The sequence below is a fragment of the Drosophila miranda genome, assembly GCF_003369915.1.
Source record: "Drosophila miranda strain MSH22 chromosome Y unlocalized genomic scaffold, D.miranda_PacBio2.1 Contig_Y3_pilon, whole genome shotgun sequence".
In the NCBI taxonomy this organism is placed as follows: domain Eukaryota; kingdom Metazoa; phylum Arthropoda; class Insecta; order Diptera; family Drosophilidae; genus Drosophila; species Drosophila miranda.
Window position 1 is genome coordinate 7,821,994 of NW_022881625.1, and position 16,812 is coordinate 7,838,805.

The window sequence follows — 16,812 nt, forward strand, 5'->3', positions numbered from 1 at the left end:
ACAACGGAAACGCTGGTAATTCGAAGCGGCCAAATATAAGACACTAGAGGTTGCGTGGGGGGTTAGGCGTGAGAGCGCCAAAGCACGGCAGACCTCCAGTGACCAAGAGATTCTGTAATAGATTCGGAATTCAGTGAATGTACCAAACCTGCTTTCCTCTATAATCACCTTCTTTTCCTCTACGTAGCACTTTGCACTTTCACCACACAATATAGCTTGATCTTGCTTTTTAGTCGATTCTCCGCCGACTTGCAGTTATGTAATTTGGTATGTATTATGTAATACAGGGACACGTGAGCTTCCACTAGAGTTTGCCACTATTGGCACAGGCACAACCGAAGTGTTTTGGGAGAAAAATGGAATTGATCCCCGTGTTCACCGTCGCTGTCGGCTTAAGCGGCATAGACGAGCTTTAACGGGACCCTTCCATGGAATTCGGTCTCGAGAGACGAAAAAGAACATTCGAGCAATTAAAGCTCCATATTCGAAGTAGCTGTTTTTAAAGCCTTGGTGTTCGAACTAATCAAGTTGGCGCGTGATTTGAATCTGCTTTATATCTGGGAAATTATTAGGGAATTTAATCTGGGTTTGCTTCACTGGCCACTACAATAGACATAAGTAACAAACAAAATAAGCGGCTGAGGGCCAAGAATTAGGTGCTATTTGGCAAGCAGCTAATCGGCTGGGTTCTGCCGTAGTGGAATTGCCGTAGCTCACAAGCAAGTGGCGGCCGTCTCTTTCAGTGGACAGCAGGTTAGAGGATAGAAGCTGGCAATGATTTGGTATGTAAAATGCCTCAATACCGATCATTTCCAGCGCCGGCAGACCACAGCTGCACCAGCTCTAACCCGAGACGATGCAGAGTGGCAGCAGGCGCGTCCCTTCAGGCAGGTGCCTCGGGCCAATTTGATATCTCTGATTCCCAAAATGTTCATGCCAGGGGGTAAATATAAGAACAAGGACCTTGCGGAGTTGATAATGGCCATGCGCGAAGACTATGGCAGCATTCATGTTGTGCCAGGCATCATGGGAGGACCTCCCATGTTGAGTACACACAATCCCAAGGACTTCGAGGTAGTATTCCGGCACGAGGGCACGTGGCCAAACAGGCCTGGCGCCGACGCTCTTTTGTACCATCGGCAGACGCACAGAAAGGATTTCTTTCAGGGCGTCGAGGGCGTCGCACCAACCCAAGGAAAGGCGTGGGGCGACTTTCGATCGGCTGTAAATCCAGTCCTCATGCAGCCCAAGAACGCGAGGCTTTACTACAAGAAAATGTCCCAGGCCAATCAGGAATTTGTGCAGCGGTAGGCCATTCCACAAATGTGTTTCCTTAAATACTTAAAAACTGTTTTCCATTTAAAGCATTAAAGCTATCCGAGATGCCAGCACTCTAGAGGTTCCTGGTAACTTCATAGACACCATCAATCGCTGGACCCTGGAGTCAGTCTCCGTCGTGGCATTGGACAGGCAGTTGGGACTGCTGAAGGAGTCGAACAAAAGGATCGAAGCCACAAAGCTTTTCCACCTCTTGGAAGATTTCTTTAAAGTATCTGCTGATCTGGAGCTGAAGCCCTCCGCCTGGCGCATGTTCAAAACGCCCAAACTGATGAAAATTATGAACATTCTCGACACCATTCGGTACATTATATCGGCATATATTGATGAGGCGGTAGAGCGATTGGAGAAGGAAGCCAAAGAGGGTGTTGTCCGTCCTGAGAACGAGCAGAGTGTACTGGAAAAGCTGCTCAAGGTCGACAAGAAGGTGGCCACAATCATGGCCATGGACATGCTAATGGCCGGAGTTGATACCGTACGTACTCTGCAGATCAAGTAATAATCAAAGATTGATATAATTCGATATTTTTTCAGACCTCTAGCACATTTACAGGGGTCATGCTGTGCCTTGCCAAGAATCCCGAGAAGCAGGCCATACTCCGAGAGGAGGTGATGAAGGTACTGCCCCACAAGGACTCGGATTTCACGGAGGAATCCATGAAGAACGTTCCCTATTTGCGTGCCAGCATCAAAGAGTCGCATCGGATGTACCCGCTGGCTGTTATGAATGCCCGAGTTCTCAATCGGGACAGCGTTTTGAGCGGATACCAAGTGCCAGCTGGTACCTGTGTGTCGATGGTTCCGCTGAGCTTGCTATCAAGCGAGGAGCACTTCCCCAAGGATGCTGAGTTCCTGCCAGAACGTTGGATTCGTAACGCCACAGACTCCACCGGGCAATGCCTGGCAAATGACTTGAAGCTGAAGAATCCGTTTGTGTTCTTGCCCTTCGGATTTGGACCCCGGATGTGCGTTGGAAAGCGCATCGTGGACATGGAGCTGGAGCTGGGCATCGCCCGACTCCTTCGGAACTTCAACATCGAGTTCAATCACTCCACGGAAAAAGCCTTCCGCAGTGAACTGATCAGCTTTCCCAACATACCGCTCAAGTTCAAGTTCACGGATTTGGCCAACTGAGCCGTTCAAATATTCAATATTAGACGGGTGTCTTCATCGTAGCGAATGTGTTCGATATACTCATATTCACGTTCTATTTTCCTATCTTCTATATACAATAGAATACATTTGATGTATATGCATACGAGGTTGTATATGTATGTATGTTTCCCTTTGTTTGCGGGCAGTAAACACATTTCTCATCCTAAATTATCTTTAAAACTGGAAAACCTTGAAGGAACTTATTTGCAATATAAAGTAGGTGTTTTTTTTGGCCGCACGTCAATCAGAATCAACTTGTTTTGTGCTTTGAGGCATGAGGCAAATCAAGCACACAAAATTTTCATTGTGCAATTTGTGCCAACACGAGAGGCGTCACTTATCTGTGCGGAGGCATTTTCCTTGAGCAACACATTGTGCAATCGAAATCCTGCACACATCACATAAATTCCTTCCATTCCGAATACAAGACCCATTCCTATTGGCTATGGTTGACCCAACCTCCATCAAGGGAGAGATCCTTGAGATGACTGGCGAGCATGTGGAGCAGCTCCATTCAATGTGGTCCCTCATGTTCGAGCCGAAGACATGCGAGGACTTTCTGCAAAAACTCAAGGCGCACGCGGATAATTTCTATACGGATCTGCTGACCGAGTCTGGGGAGAAGCAGGCGGCCATCCTGGATGACATAGCCGCACTCCGAGCCGAGGCCAGCGACCTCACCCGACTCCTCCATGAGACGGTGGACATTGGTCAGAGGCCCGACGATGTGCCACTGATCATATGGCAGCTAAAGCTGGACAAAAGCATTGAGCATCTGCGCGAGGAGCTCTCGAAACGTCGGGCGGAGATCGGGGAGCTGCTGCTCCAGCAGGAGCAGCTCTGCGAAGAGCTGGGCGCACTGCCGCTCCCTCTACTGGCGGACCCGCTGCCCCTGCCCGATGAGATGGACGGCTTTCGCGACCATCTCGACAACCTGCGCTCTCAGCGCGCAGTGCTGAGAGGTCCAGACGGAGCTGGACCAGCTGCGCAAGGCCATCAAGCATGACATGAAGATGCTCGAGCTGATGCCCCAGACCGATGCAGAGGATCGCCTACTGAACGATCTGAGCCACAATCTAACACCAGAGACACTAGAGCGGCTGCGGCAGATGCGCAACAGTTATGCCGAGCAGATCCAGGAGCTGCGCTCCAAAATCCATGACATGCGCGAGAAGATCTACGTGCTGTGGGATCGCCTCCAGGAGACGGACGAGAGCGCCATGCGACGAGTGCGCGAGTGCACCGAGAATACGCAGCGCACCTATGACATCCTCCATTCGGAGCTGCAGCGCTGCCAGGCACTGCGCAGCCAGAACCTCAAGACGTTCATCGAGCAGCTGCGCGTCGAGATAAGCAAGTGGTGGGATCTAACGCTCAAGAGCCAGCAGGAGCGCAAGCGTTTCTCCAACTACTACTATAAGTATTACAACGAAGACCTGTTGGAGCTGCACGAGCTGGAGCTGGATGATCTGAAGAGCTTCTACACGTGCAACAAGGAGATTTTCGATCTGTACGAGAGCCGTGCAGAACTTTGGTCCCGCATGCAGGCTCTAGAGGCAAAGGCCAACGAGCCGAATCGTTTCAACAATCGTGGCGGCCAGGTCCTTAAAGAGGAAAAGGAACGCAGGGCCATCACCTCGAAGCTGCCCAAGATTGAGCAGCAGATCACTGAACTGGTGCACGCCTATGAGGTGCAATCGCATGGCCCGTTTCTGGTTTATGGCGAGAACATACTGGAGCTGATGGCTGGCGAATGGGAGAACTATCGGCAGGCCAAGCAGAGCTCGGCCCGCAAGAAGGCCCCGCCCACCACGAGGACGGGCAGCAGCAGCAAATTGATGATGCCACCGCCGACTGCCGGTTCAACGGCCCCTCGCACGCCCCGAACTTTGAAGAACATGTCCTCAATGTCGACCTCGACAATGTCGTTGCGCAAGACCCCAACAATCCAGCTGATCACTCCCAATATGACCAAGAGCACTGGGAATCTGCACAAGCGACTGAATCCATCAGCAGCAGCCAGCTCTTCGGGGTATCGGACTCCCAACGCCAAGCGCAGCCTCATGAGCTCTCTGAATTCGATACGCCCGTCGCCGTCTACCGCACAGCGGCTGGCCAACAGCCAGCTGAAGGCGTCCAAGTCGCCACTAAAGCGGGTCCGCGTCCTGGACAACACATTGCGTCGCAGCGGGGGATTGGGCAGACGCAGCATTGGCACACGCTCGAACAAGAAGCCACGCACAAAATCAGCGGCGCCGGATACAAGATCGCCCAGCGATTCCGAGTATATGACCGATGAGACCACTGAAAAGGACCGCGAAGCCGGGATCTCCTATGAAGAATTGGTGCCCACGAGTCGCTCCTCAGTGCTGCCCGTCGGCGGGGCTCAGCATCAGCGCAATCGCGTGGCTGTGCCCCGAATTCGCCATGTCCTCGTAAACCACAATTCGGTGGCGTCGGCCGCCAACACACCGTCAAAGCAGGCGGTCAATCAGGAGGAGAGGCCTCGATTTGGCAATCAATTGAAGCTCCCATCGCCACGTGAAAATCGCATGTGGCCGAATCCACGATGAGATTATTGGAATTTTTATTTGCGTTTTATGTTTGATTTCATTTTTTGTACCTTTATCTGTTTATCTCTGTTTCATTTATTTTCGATGTTGGCCCAATAAAAATTAAATTACCTTCAAGAAGGACAACCGAACCAAAAAAAAAATAACAAGATATAAAAAAGCGCTAAAGATTAGCTTGTTTATATTATTATCAGGCCCAAAACTTTCTGCAGTCTACCGACCATTCCATGCCCAATAAATTAAATTTGGCCAAAAAATCTGATGCCATAATTATGGCGATTTATTTGTTTCATTTCATTGAGATTCAGATCAATCATAATACTATATTCCTAAATATTCCGTAGAAGGTATAACATAGTCGATCAAATAGCAGTCTATATTAAAAAAATATGGCAAATGCTTACAATTATTTCTGTTTGGCATTCGCACGCTCCCGCGAACGTGTTTTGGCACTCTCTCTCTCTCTTGTTCTGTTTGTGCTCTGTTATCGGTCAGCTCTTTTTGCAACAAAGCTATCGCAGGCCTTTCAAATAGCTAGCTAATGGAATGATTTAGCAGTATAGCTCTAGCAGTGAATGAATTAAGTTCCTAACAAGCAAAATGTTGAAAGTGCGCAGCGGTCTATCTATAATTCAGGCGCAAAAAGCAGCCCTCTCTGTCAGCAGTCCGCTGGTAAATATATAGTATACATATAGATCCGATATCACAGTGATATACGTTTTTAAATCTCTTGTAGCGTTGGCAGACCACAGCAGCTGTAGCAGAGCCCAGAAATGATGCAGAGTGGCTACAAGCTCGTCCCTTTGATCAGATTCCTAGTACAACTTTTCTGTCTACTGTTCGGAATTTTATGCCTGGAGGAAAATATAGCAAACTGGACATTGTGAAATTGTTCGAAGCTTTGCAAGACGACTATGGAAACATATTATATTTACCAGGTATGATGGGAGGTACGTCATACCTGATGACTCACAATCCCAAGGACTTTGAGGTCGTGTTCCGGAACGAAGGAGTGTGGCCGCATCGGCCTGGCAGCGATACTCTTCGCTATCATCGGAAGACTCATAGAAAGGATCTCTTCCAGGGAGTGGAGGGAGCTTTACCCACACAAGGAAAAACCTGGAGCGACTTTCGATCGGCTGTAAATCCTGTCCTAATGCAGCCGAAGAACGTGCGGCTTTACTATAAGAAGATGTCCCAAGTGAACCAGGAGTTTGTGCAACGGTGCGTATGACTGATAATAAATCCCTGTTTACGCGCAAGGAGGATCTCCCCCCTTCACAGTATTAAAGCACTCCGTGATATCGATACCCAGGAAGCTCCAGATGATTTCTTAAACGTTATAAATCGGTGGACCCTCGAGTCAGTCTCTGTGGTGGCTCTGGACAAGCAGTTGGGACTGCTCAAAGAGTCGGGCGATAACGACCAGGCTGTGTTACTTTTCAAGTACCTGGACGATTTTTTTGAATTAACAGCCGATCTGGAGATGAACCCCTCCATCTGGCGTTACGTTAAAACACCCAAGCTAATGAAGCTAATGAAGTCCCTAGATGGCGTTCAAGAAATAACTTCAGCATATGTAGACGAAGCTATAGAGCGTCTAGAGAAAGAGACCAAGGAGGGTGTTGTCCGCCCTGAGAGCGAGCAGAGTGTACTGGAAAAGCTGCTCAAGATCGACAAAAAGGTGGCGACGGTTATGGCCATGGACATGCTAATGGCCGGAGTGGATACCGTACGTAGTCTGTTGTTATCATACTTACCCTTATCTCATACATCCTTTTTTTCCAGACCTCAAGTACCTTTACAGCGGCCTTGCTGTGCCTTGCCAAGAATCCGGAGAAGCAGGCCGTACTCCGAGAAGAGGTGATGCCTTCATCGAGGCATCGATGAAGAACGTTCCCTATCTACGTGCCTGCATCAAAGAGTCACAACGGATCTATCCTTTGATCATCGGCAATGGCCGATTTCTCAATCGGGACAGCGTTTTGAGCGGATACCAAGTGCCAGCTGGTACCTGTGTGTCGATGGTTCCCCTGAGCTTGCTATCAAGCGAGGAGCACTTCCCCAAGGCTGCTGAGTTCCTGCCAGAACGTTGGATTCGTAACGCCACAGACTCCAACGGGCAATGCCCGGCAAATGACTTGAATCTAAAGAATCCGTTTATGCTCTTGCCCTTCGGATTTGGACCCCGGATGTGCGTTGGAAAGCGCATCGTGGACATGGAGCTCGAGCTGGGCATCGCTCGACTCATTCGGAACTTTAGCATCGAGTTCAATCATCCCACGGAGAACGCTTTCCGCTCCTCCCTGATCAATTTGCCCAACAGTAAACACATTTCTCATCCTAAATTATCTTTACAACTGGAAAACCTTGAAGGAACTTATTTGCAATATAAAGTAGGTGTTTTTTTGGCCGCACGTCAATCAGAATCAACTTGTTTTGTGCTTTGAGGCATGAGGCAAATCAAGCACACAAAATTTTCATTGTGCAATTTGTGCCAACACGAGAGGCGTCACTTATCTGTGCGGAGGCATTTTCCTTGAGCAACACATTGTGCAATCGAAATCCTGCACACATCACATAAATTCCTTCCAATCGCGAATACAAGACCCATTCCTGTTGGCTATGGTTGACCCAACCTCCATCAAGGGAGAGATCCTTGAGATGACTGGCGAGCATGTGGAGCAGTTCCATTCAATGTGGTCCCTCATGTTCGAGCCGAAGACATGCGAGGACTTTCTGCACATATAATAATAATAATTTCTATACGGATCTGCTGAGCGAGTCGCGGGAGAAGCAGTCGGCCATCCTGGATGGCCCGACTCCTCCATGAGACGGTGGACATTGGTCAGAGGCCCGACGATGAGCCACTGATCATATGGCAGCTGAAGCTGGACAAAAGCATTGAGCATCTGCGCGAGGAGCTCTCGAAACGTCGGGCGGAGATCGGGGAGCTGCTGCTCCAGCAGGAGCAGCTCTGCGAAGAGCTGGGCGCACTGCCGCTCCCTCTACTGGCGGACCCGCTGCCCCTGCCCGATGAGATGGACGGCTTTCGCGACCATCTCGACAACCTGCGCTCTCAGCGCGCAGTGCTGAGAGGTCCAGACGGAGCTGGACCAGCTGCGCAAGGCCATCAAGCATGACATGAAGATGCTCGAGCTGATGCCCAGACCGATGCAGAGGATCGCCTACTGAACGATCTGAGCCACAATCTAACACCAGAGACACTAGAGCGGCTGCGGCAGATGCGCAACAGTTATGCCGAGCAGATCCAGGAGCTCCGCTCCAAAATCCATGACATGCGCGAGAAGATCTACGTGCTGTGGGATCGCCTCCAGGAGACGGACGAGAGCGCCATGCGACGAGTGCGCGAGTGCACCGAGAATACGCAGCGCACCTATGACATCCTCCATTCGGAGCTGCAGCGCTGCCAGGCACTGCGCAGCCAGAACCTCAAGACGTTCATCGAGCAGCTGCGCGTCGAGATAAGCAAGTGGTGGGATCTAACGCTCAAGAGCCAGCAGGAGCGCAAGCGTTTCTCCAACTACTACAATAAGTATTACAACGAAGACCTGTTGGAGCTGCACGAGCTGGAGCTGGATGATCTGCAACAAGGAGAGTTTCGATCTGTACGAGAGCCGTGCAGAACTTTGGTCCCGCATGCAGGCTCTAGAGGCAAAGGCCAACGAGCCGAATCGTTTCAACAATCGTGGCGGCCAGTTCCTTAAAGAGGAAAAGGAACGCAAGGCCATCACCTCGAAGCTGCCCAAGATTGAGCAGCAGATCACTGAACTGGTGCACGCCTATGAGGTGCAATCGCATGGCCCGTTTCTGGTTTATGGCGAGAACATACTGGAGCTGATGGCTGGCGAATGGGAGAACTATCGGCAGGCCAAGCAGAGCTCGGCCCGCAAGAAGGCCCCGCCCACCACGAGGACGGGCAGCAGCAGCAAATTGATGATGCCACCGCCGACTGCCGGTTCAACGGCCCCTCGCACGCCCCGAACTTTGAAGAACATGTCCTCAATGTCGACCTCGACAATGTCGTTGCGCAAGACCCCAACAATCCAGCTGATCACTCCCAATATGACCAAGAGCACTGGGAATCTGCACAAGCGACTGAATCCATCAGCAGCAGCCAGCTCTTCGGGGTATCGGACTCACAACGCCAAGCGCAGCCTCATGAGCTCTCTGAATTCGATACGCCCGTCGCCGTCTACCGCACAGCGGCTGGCCAACAGCCAGCTGAAGGCGTCCAAGTCGCCACTAAAGCGGGTCCGCGTCCTGGACAACACATTGCGTCGCAGCGGGGGATTGGGAAGACGCAGCATTGGCACACGCTCGAAGAAGAAGCCACGCACAAAATCAGCGGCGCCGGATACAAGATCGCCCAGCGATTCCGAGTAAATGACCGATGAGACCACTGAAAATGACCGCGAAGCCGGGATCTCCTATGAAGAATTGGTGCCCACGAGTCGCTCCTCAGTGCTGCCCGTCGGCGGGGCTCAGCATCAGCGCAATCGCGTGGCTGTGCCACGAATTCGCCATGTCCTCGTAAACCACAATTCGGTGGCGTCGGCCGCCAACACACCATCAAAGCAGGCGGTCAATCAGGAGGAGAGGCCTCGATTTGGCAATCAATTGAAGCTCCCATCGCCACGTGAAAATCGCATGTGGCCGAATCCACGATGAGATTATTGGAATTTTTATTTGCGTTTTATGTTTGATTTCATTTTTTGTACCTTTATCTGTTTATCTCTGTTTCATTTATTTTCGATGTTGGCCCAATAAAAATTAAATTACCTTCAAGAAGGACAACCGAACCAAAAAAAAAATAGCAAGATAAAAAAGCGCTAAAGATTAGCTTGTTTATATTATTATCAGGCCCAAAACTTTCGGCAGTCTACCGACCATTCCATGCCCAATAAATTAAATTTGGCCAAAAAATCTGATGCCATAATTATGGCGATTTATTTGTTTCATTTCATTGAGTCAGATCAATCATAATACTATATTCCTAAATATTCCGTAGAAGGTATAACATAGTCGATCAAATAGCAGTCTATATTAAAAAAATGTGGCAAATGCTTACAATTATTTCTGTTTGGCATTCGCACGCTCCCGCGAACGTGTTTTGGCACTCTCTCTCTCTCTTGTTCTGTTTGTGCTCTGTTATCGGTCAGCTCTTTTTGCAACAAAGCTATCGCAGGCCTTTCAAATAGCTAGCTAATGGAATGATTTAGCAGTATAGCTCTAGCAGTGAATGAATTAAGTTCCTAACAAGCAAAATGTTGAAAGTGCGCAGCGGTCTATCTATAATTCAGGCGCAAAAAGCAGCCATCTCTGTCAGCAGTCCGCTGGTAAATATATAGTATACATATAGATCCGATATCACAGTGATATACGTTTTTAAATCTCTTGTAGCGTTGGCAGACCACAGCAGCTGTAGCAGAGCCCAGAAATGATGCAGAGTGGCTACAAGCTCGTCCCTTTGATCAGATTCCTAGTACAACTTTTCTGTCTACTGTTCGGAATTTTATGCCTGGAGGAAAATATAGCAAACTGGACATTGTGAAATTGTTCAAAGCTTTGCAAGACGACTATGGAAACATATTATATTTACCAGGTATGATGGGAGGTACGTCATACCTGATGACTCACAATCCCAAGAACTTTGAGGTCGTGTTCCGGAACGAAGGAGTGTGGCCGCATCGGCCTGGCAGCGATACTCTTCGCTATCATCGGAAGACTCATAGAAAGGATCTCTTCCAGGGAGTGGAGGGAGCTTTACCCACACAAGGAAAAACCTGGAGCGACTTTCGATCGGCTGTAAATCCTGTCCTAATGCAGCCGAAGAACGTGCGGCTTTACTATAAGAAGATGTCCCAAGTGAACCAGGAGTTTGTGCAACGGTGCGTATGACTGATAATAAATCCCTGTTTACGCTCAAGTATGTTCTCCCCCCTTCACAGTATTAAAGCACTCCGTGATATCGATACCCAGGAAGCTCCAGATGATTTCTTAAACGTTATAAATCGGTGGACCCTCGAGTCAGTCTCTGTGGTGGCTCTGGACAAGCAGTTGGGACTGCTCAAAGAGTCGGGCGATAACGACCAGGCTGTGTTACTTTTCAAGTACCTGGACGATTTTTTTGAATTAACAGCCGATCTGGAGATGAAGCCCTCCATCTGGCGTTACGTTAAAACACCCAAGCTAATGAAGCTAATGAAGTCCCTAGATGGCGTTCAAGAAATAACTTCAGCATATGTAGACGAAGCTATAGAGCGTCTAGAGAAAGAGGCCAAGGAGGGTGTTGTCCGCCCTGAGAGCGAGCAGAGTGTACTGGAAAAGATGCTCAAGATCGACAAAAAGGTGGCGACGGTTATGGCCATGGACATGCTAATGGCCGGAGTGGATACCGTACGTAGTCTGTTGTTATCATACTTACCCTTATCTCATACATCCTTTTTTTCCAGACCTCAAGTACCTTTACAGCGGCCTTGCTGTGCCTTGCCAAGAATCCGGAGAAGCAGGCCGTACTCCGAGAAGAGGTGATGAAGGTTCTACCCGAGAAGTACTCCGAATTCACTGAGGCATCGATGAAGAACGTTCCCTATCTACGTGCCTGCATCAAAGAGTCACAACGGATCTATCCTTTGGTCATCGGCAATGGCCGATTTCTCAATCGGGACAGCGTTTTGAGCGGATACCAAGTGCCAGCTGGTACCTGTGTGTCGATGGTTCCCCTGAGCTTGCTATCAAGCGAGGAGCACTTCCCCAAGGCTGCTGAGTTCCTGCCAGAACGTTGGATTCGTAACGCCACAGACTCCAACGGGCAATGCCCGGCAAATGACTTGAATCTAAAGAATCCGTTTATGCTCTTGCCCTTCGGATTTGGACCCCGGATGTGCGTTGGAAAGCGCATCGTGGACATGGAGCTCGAGCTGGGCATCGCTCGACTCATTCGGAACTTTAGCATCGAGTTCAATCATCCCACGGAGAACGCTTTCCGCTCCTCCCTGATCAATTTGCCCAACAGTAAACACATTTCTCATCCTAAATTATCTTTACAACTGGAAAACCTTGAAGGAACTTATTTGCAATATAAAGTAGGTGTTTTTTTGGCCGCACGTCAATCAGAATCAACTTGTTTTGTGCTTTGAGGCATGAGGCAAATCAAGCACACAAAATTTTCATTGTGCAATTTGTGCCAACACGAGAGGCGTCACTTATCTGTGCGGAGGCATTTTCCTTGAGCAACACATTGTGCAATCGAAATCCTGCACACATCACATAAATTCCTTCCATTCCGAATACAAGACCCATTCCTATTGGCTATGGTTGACCCAACCTCCATCAAGGGAGAGATCCTTGAGATGACTGGCGAGCATGTGGAGCAGCTCCATTCAATGTGGTCCCTCATGTTCGAGCCGAAGACATGCGAGGACTTTCTGCACATATAATAATAATAATTTCTATACGGATCTGCTGAGCGAGTCGCGGGAGAAGCAGTCGGCCATCCTGGATGGCATAGCCGCACTTCGAGCCGAGGCCAGCGACCTCACCCGACTCCTCCATGAGACGGTGGACATTGGTCAGAGGCCCGACGATGTGCCACTGATCATATGGCAGCTGAAGCTGGACAAAAGCATTGAGCATCTGCGCGAGGAGCTCTCGAAACGTCGGGCGGAGATCGGGGAGCTGCTGCTCCAGCAGGAGCAGCTCTGCGAAGAGCTGGGCGCACTGCCGCTCCCTCTACTGGCGGACCCGCTGCCCTGCCCGATGAGATGGACGGCTTTCGCGACCATCTCGACAACCTGCGCTCTCAGCGCGCAGTGCTCCAGACGGAGCTGGACCAGCTGCGCAAGGCCATCAAACATGACATGAAGATGCTCGAGCTGATGCCCCAGACCGATGCAGAGGATCGCCTACTGAACGATCTGAGCCACAATCTAACACCAGAGACACTAGAGCGGCTGCGGCAGATGCGCAACAGTTATGCCGAGCAGATCCAGGAGCTCCGCTCCAAAATCCATGACATGCGCGAGAAGATCTACGTGCTGTGGGATCGCCTCCAGGAGACGGACGAGAGCGCCATGCGACGAGTGCGCGAGTGCACCGAGAATACGCAGCGCACCTATGACATCCTCCATTCGGAGCTGCAGCGCTGCCAGGCACTGCGCAGCCAGAACCTCAAGACGTTCATCGAGCAGCTGCGCGTCGAGATAAGCAAGTGGTGGGATCTAACGCTCAAGAGCCAGCAGGAGCGCAAGCGTTTCTCCAACTACTACAATAAGTATTACAACGAAGACCTGTTGGAGCTGCACGAGCTGGAGCTGGATGATCTGCAACAAGGAGATTTTCGATCTGTACGAGAGCCGTGCAGAACTTTGGTCCCGCATGCATGCTCTAGAGGCAAAGGCCAACGAGCCGAATCGTTTCAACAATCGTGGCGGCCAGTTCCTTAAAGAGGAAAAGGAACGCAAGGCCATCACCTCGAAGCTGCCCAAGATTGAGCAGCAGATCACTGAACTGGTGCACGCCTATGAGGTGCAATCGCATGGCCCGTTTCTGGTTTATGGCGAGAACATACTGGAGCTGATGGCTGGCGAATGGGAGAACTATCGGCAGGCCAAGCAGAGCTCGGCCCGCATAAAGGCCCCGCCCACCACGAGGACGGGCAGCAGCAGCAAATTGATGATGCCACCGCCGACTGCCGGTTCAACGGCCCCTCGCACGCCCCGAACTTTGAAGAACATATCCTCAATGTCGACCTCGACAATGTCGTTGCGTAAGACCCCAACAATCACTCCCAATATGACCAAGAGCACTGGGAATCAGCACAAGCGACTGAATCCATCAGCAGCAGCCAGCTCTTCGGGGTATCGGACTCCCAACGCCAAGCGCAGCCTCATGAGCTCTCTGAATTCGATACGCCCGTCGCCGTCTACCGCACAGCGGCTGGCCAACAGCCAGCTGAAGGCGTCCAAGTCGCCACTAAAGCGGGTCCGCGTCCTGGACAACACATTGCGTCGCAGCGGGGGATTGGGCAGACGCAGCATTGGCACACGCTCGAAGAAGAAGCCACGCACAAAATCAGCGGCGCCGGATACAAGATCGCCCAGCGATTCCGAGTAAATGACCGATGAGACCACTGAACATGACCGCGAAGCCGGGATCTCCTATGAAGAATTGGTGCCCACGAGTCCCTCCTCAGTGCTGCCCGTCGGCGGGGCTCAGCATCAGCGCAATCGCGTGGCTGTGCCACGAATTCGCCATGTCCTCGTAAACCACAATTCGGTGGCGTCGGCCGCCAACACACCGTCAAAGCAGGCGGTCAATCAGGAGGAGAGGCCTCGATTTGGCAATCAATTGAAGCTCCCATCGCCACGTGAAAGTCGCATGTGGCCGAATCCACGATGAGATTATTGGAATTTTTATTTGCGTTTTATGTTTGATTTCATTTTTTGTACCTTTATCTGTTTATCTCTGTTTCATTTATTTTCGATGTTGGCCCAATAAAAATTAAATTACCTTCAAGAAGGACAACCGAACCAAAAAAAAAAATAGCAAGATAAAAAAGCGCTAAAGATTAGCTTGTTTATATTATTATCAGGCCCAAAACTTTCGGCAGTCTACCGACCATTCCATGCCCAATAAATTAAATTTGGCCAAAAAATCTGATGCCATAATTATGGCGATTTATTTGTTTCATTTCATTGAGATTCAGATCAATCATAATACTATATTCCTAAATATTCCGTAGAAGTTATAACATAGTCGATCAAATAGCAGTCTATATTAAAAAAATATGGCAAATGCTTACAATTATTTCTGTTTGGCATTCGCACGCTCCCGCGAACTTGTTTTGGCACTCTCTCTCTCTTGTTCTGTTTGTGCTCTGTTATCGGTCAGCTCTTTTTGCAACAAAGCTATCGCAGGCCTTTCAAATAGCTAGCTAATGGAATGATTTAGCAGTATACATCTAGCAGTGAATGAATTAAGTTCCTAACAAGCAAAATGTTGAAAGTGCGCAGCGGTCTATCTATAATTCAGGCGCAAAAAGCAGCCCTCTCTGTCAGCAGTCCGCTGGTAAATATATAGTATACATATACATCCGATATCACAGTGATATACGTTTTTAAACCTCTTGTAGCGTTGGCAGACCACAGCAGCTGTAGCAGAGCCCAGAAATGATGCAGAGTGGCTACAAGCTCGTCCCTTTGATCAGATTCCTAGTACAACTTTTCTGTCTACTGTTCGGAATTTTATGCCTGGAGGAAAATATAGCAAACTGGACATTGTGAAATTGTTCGAAGCTTTGCAAGACGACTATGGAAACATATTATATTTACCAGGTATGATGGGAGGTACGTCATACCTGATGACTCACAATCCCAAGGACTTTGAGGTCGTGTTCCGGAACGAAGGAGTGTGGCCGCATCGGCCTGGCAGCGATACTCTTCGCTATCATCGGAAGACTCATAGAAAGGATCTCTTCCAGGGAGTGGAGGGAGCTTTACCCACACAAGGAAAAACCTGGAGCGACTTTCGATCGGCTGTAAATCCTGTCCTAATGCAGCCGAAGAACGTGCGGCTTTACTATAAGAAGATGTCCCAAGTGAACCAGGAGTTTGTGCAACGGTGCGTATGACTGATAATAAATCCCTGTTTACGCTCAAGTATGTTCTCCCCCCTTCACAGTATTAAAGCACTCCGTGATATCGATACCCAGAAAGCTCCAGATGATTTCTTAAACGTTATAAATCGGTGGACCCTCGAGTCAGTCTCTGTGGTGGCTCTGGACAAGCAGTTGGGACTGCTCAAAGAGTCGGGCGATAACGACCAGGCTGTGTTACTTTTCAAGTACCTGGACGATTTTTTTGAATTAACAGCCGATCTGGAGATGAAGCCCTCCATCTGGCGTTACGTTAAAACACCCAAGCTAGTGAAGCTAATGAGCGCCGACGCCACAGCCATCCATCGAGTGAGTACCCAGCCATTGCCATGGCCGATTTATCCACGGCCACAGCCACTCCCCCCTCGAGCCCCATCAAATCAGCAGCAACAGCAGCGCCAATACAAACTGCAAATCCCGTAACCCCGCCAAATCCAAAAAACCCGCCAAACGCAAAGGGAAAGGCCGATAGGACGCCGCTCTCGCTGCCGCTTTTCCCGCCTCTCACGCTCTCGGACATACAAAACCGTTGGAGAGTAACGGGAGAGGGAGAAGACGGAGGAGAGCCGGCAAACGGGCAGCCACACACACACACACGAACGGATCGAACACGCTGCGAGTCGAACTTGGTTCGAGTTCGAGCAGCGGGTCGATCCGAGCCATAGCCCAGTCAGCACCAATCCTACTACAAACAGCAGCAACTACACAACCACAATAACAACCACAATCACAGCCAATCCCACCAACACCAAAACGACGCCGCGCCCTCATCGACAGTGGGAGTGACGATGAGGATGAGGGTGAGAGGAAGCAGGCCAGAAGACGGGGCCGCCATCACCACCATCACCAGCAGCGACCGCCAATCAAAAAGCCAAAGAAGAAGAGGCAAACCATGGAGGAGCTGGAGGCCATTGTCCAGGAGCAGCTGAGGCAACACGAGCTGCGGCAGCAACAGCAAAAGCAGCAGAAACGGACAACAAAAACCGCCAACACCAACACAGTTGCCGCTCCTCCTCCTCTCTGACGCAATCTACACAGCCAACACATGCCCCTGCCCCTGCCCCTGCC

The 16,812-nt window shown here is 50.0% G+C and overlaps 6 protein-coding genes across 7 annotated transcripts; all 6 read left to right on the forward strand.

The window, feature by feature from the left end:
* The first annotated feature begins 626 nt into the window (after nt 1-626).
* Nucleotides 627-2,599, forward strand: LOC117194767 (probable cytochrome P450 12a5, mitochondrial). 2 transcript variants are annotated; one of them, XM_033399265.1, is made up of 4 exons: nt 627-753; nt 817-1,307; nt 1,366-1,813; nt 1,873-2,599. In XM_033399265.1, the coding sequence occupies exons 2-4, from the start codon at nt 928-930 to the stop codon at nt 2,470-2,472; spliced, it is 1,428 nt and encodes a 475-aa protein (XP_033255156.1). In that variant the 5' UTR covers nt 627-753; nt 817-927; the 3' UTR covers nt 2,473-2,599. The 2 variants fall into 2 exon arrangements, with proteins under 2 accessions (XP_033255156.1, XP_033255155.1); XM_033399264.1 differs by having other exon boundaries at nt 627-1,307.
* A 1,114-nt stretch (nt 2,600-3,713) lies between these two features.
* LOC117194806 (protein regulator of cytokinesis 1-like) lies at nt 3,714-9,758 on the forward strand. Its single transcript, XM_033399289.1, has 3 exons — nt 3,714-4,027; nt 8,720-8,814; nt 9,553-9,758. Exons 1-3 carry the CDS (start codon nt 3,714-3,716, stop codon nt 9,756-9,758), a joined length of 615 nt encoding a protein of 204 aa, XP_033255180.1.
* On the forward strand, nt 4,392-5,131 carry LOC117194701. The gene has a single exon (XM_033399211.1). The coding sequence runs from the start codon at nt 4,392-4,394 to the stop codon at nt 5,064-5,066; it is 675 nt and encodes a 224-aa protein (XP_033255102.1). The 3' UTR covers nt 5,067-5,131.
* On the forward strand, nt 5,619-6,311 carry LOC117194702 (probable cytochrome P450 12a4, mitochondrial). The gene is made up of 2 exons (XM_033399212.1): nt 5,619-5,738; nt 5,803-6,311. The coding sequence occupies exons 1-2, from the start codon at nt 5,667-5,669 to the stop codon at nt 6,298-6,300; spliced, it is 570 nt and encodes a 189-aa protein (XP_033255103.1). The 5' UTR covers nt 5,619-5,666; the 3' UTR covers nt 6,301-6,311.
* A 558-nt stretch (nt 9,759-10,316) lies between the features above and the next one.
* LOC117194807 (probable cytochrome P450 12a5, mitochondrial) lies at nt 10,317-14,355 on the forward strand. The gene is made up of 6 exons (XM_033399290.1): nt 10,317-10,426; nt 10,491-10,978; nt 11,039-11,486; nt 11,543-12,168; nt 12,560-12,677; nt 14,284-14,355. The coding sequence occupies exons 1-6, from the start codon at nt 10,355-10,357 to the stop codon at nt 14,353-14,355; spliced, it is 1,824 nt and encodes a 607-aa protein (XP_033255181.1). The 5' UTR covers nt 10,317-10,354.
* A 681-nt stretch (nt 14,356-15,036) lies between these two features.
* Nucleotides 15,037-16,182, forward strand: LOC117194333 (probable cytochrome P450 12a4, mitochondrial). The gene is made up of 3 exons (XM_033398904.1): nt 15,037-15,158; nt 15,223-15,710; nt 15,771-16,182. Exons 1-3 carry the CDS (start codon nt 15,087-15,089, stop codon nt 16,165-16,167), a joined length of 957 nt encoding a protein of 318 aa, XP_033254795.1. The 5' UTR covers nt 15,037-15,086; the 3' UTR covers nt 16,168-16,182.
* The last annotated feature ends 630 nt before the right edge of the window (nt 16,183-16,812 follow it).

Bases quoted from the DNA above. Each gene is read 5' to 3' on its own strand.
- LOC117194806 (XM_033399289.1), top strand. From the start codon at position 3,714: ATGCGACGAGTGCGCGAGTGCACCGAGAATACGCAGCGCACCTATGAC. The intron at 4,028-8,719 runs GTCCCGCATGCA...TGCAGAACTTTG, and splicing joins GAGAGCCGTGCAGAACTTTG to GTCCCGCATGCAGGCTCTAG. The intron at 8,815-9,552 runs CCATCACCTCGA...GTCGCTCCTCAG, and splicing joins AGAGGAAAAGGAACGCAAGG to TGCTGCCCGTCGGCGGGGCT.
- LOC117194767 (XM_033399264.1), top strand. From the start codon at position 775: ATGATTTGGTATGTAAAATGCCTCAATACCGATCATTTCCAGCGCCGG. The intron at 1,308-1,365 runs GTAGGCCATTCC...TTCCATTTAAAG, and splicing joins AATCAGGAATTTGTGCAGCG to CATTAAAGCTATCCGAGATG. The intron at 1,814-1,872 runs GTACGTACTCTG...ATATTTTTTCAG, and splicing joins TAATGGCCGGAGTTGATACC to ACCTCTAGCACATTTACAGG.
- LOC117194807 (XM_033399290.1), top strand. From the start codon at position 10,355: ATGTTGAAAGTGCGCAGCGGTCTATCTATAATTCAGGCGCAAAAAGCA. The intron at 10,979-11,038 runs GTGCGTATGACT...CCCCCTTCACAG, and splicing joins AACCAGGAGTTTGTGCAACG to TATTAAAGCACTCCGTGATA. The intron at 12,678-14,283 runs GTGCCACTGATC...GTCCCTCCTCAG, and splicing joins TTGGTCAGAGGCCCGACGAT to TGCTGCCCGTCGGCGGGGCT.
- LOC117194701 (XM_033399211.1), top strand. From the start codon at position 4,392: ATGTCCTCAATGTCGACCTCGACAATGTCGTTGCGCAAGACCCCAACA.
- LOC117194702 (XM_033399212.1), top strand. From the start codon at position 5,667: ATGTTGAAAGTGCGCAGCGGTCTATCTATAATTCAGGCGCAAAAAGCA. The intron at 5,739-5,802 runs GTAAATATATAG...AATCTCTTGTAG, and splicing joins TCTCTGTCAGCAGTCCGCTG to CGTTGGCAGACCACAGCAGC.
- LOC117194333 (XM_033398904.1), top strand. From the start codon at position 15,087: ATGTTGAAAGTGCGCAGCGGTCTATCTATAATTCAGGCGCAAAAAGCA. The intron at 15,159-15,222 runs GTAAATATATAG...AACCTCTTGTAG, and splicing joins TCTCTGTCAGCAGTCCGCTG to CGTTGGCAGACCACAGCAGC. The intron at 15,711-15,770 runs GTGCGTATGACT...CCCCCTTCACAG, and splicing joins AACCAGGAGTTTGTGCAACG to TATTAAAGCACTCCGTGATA.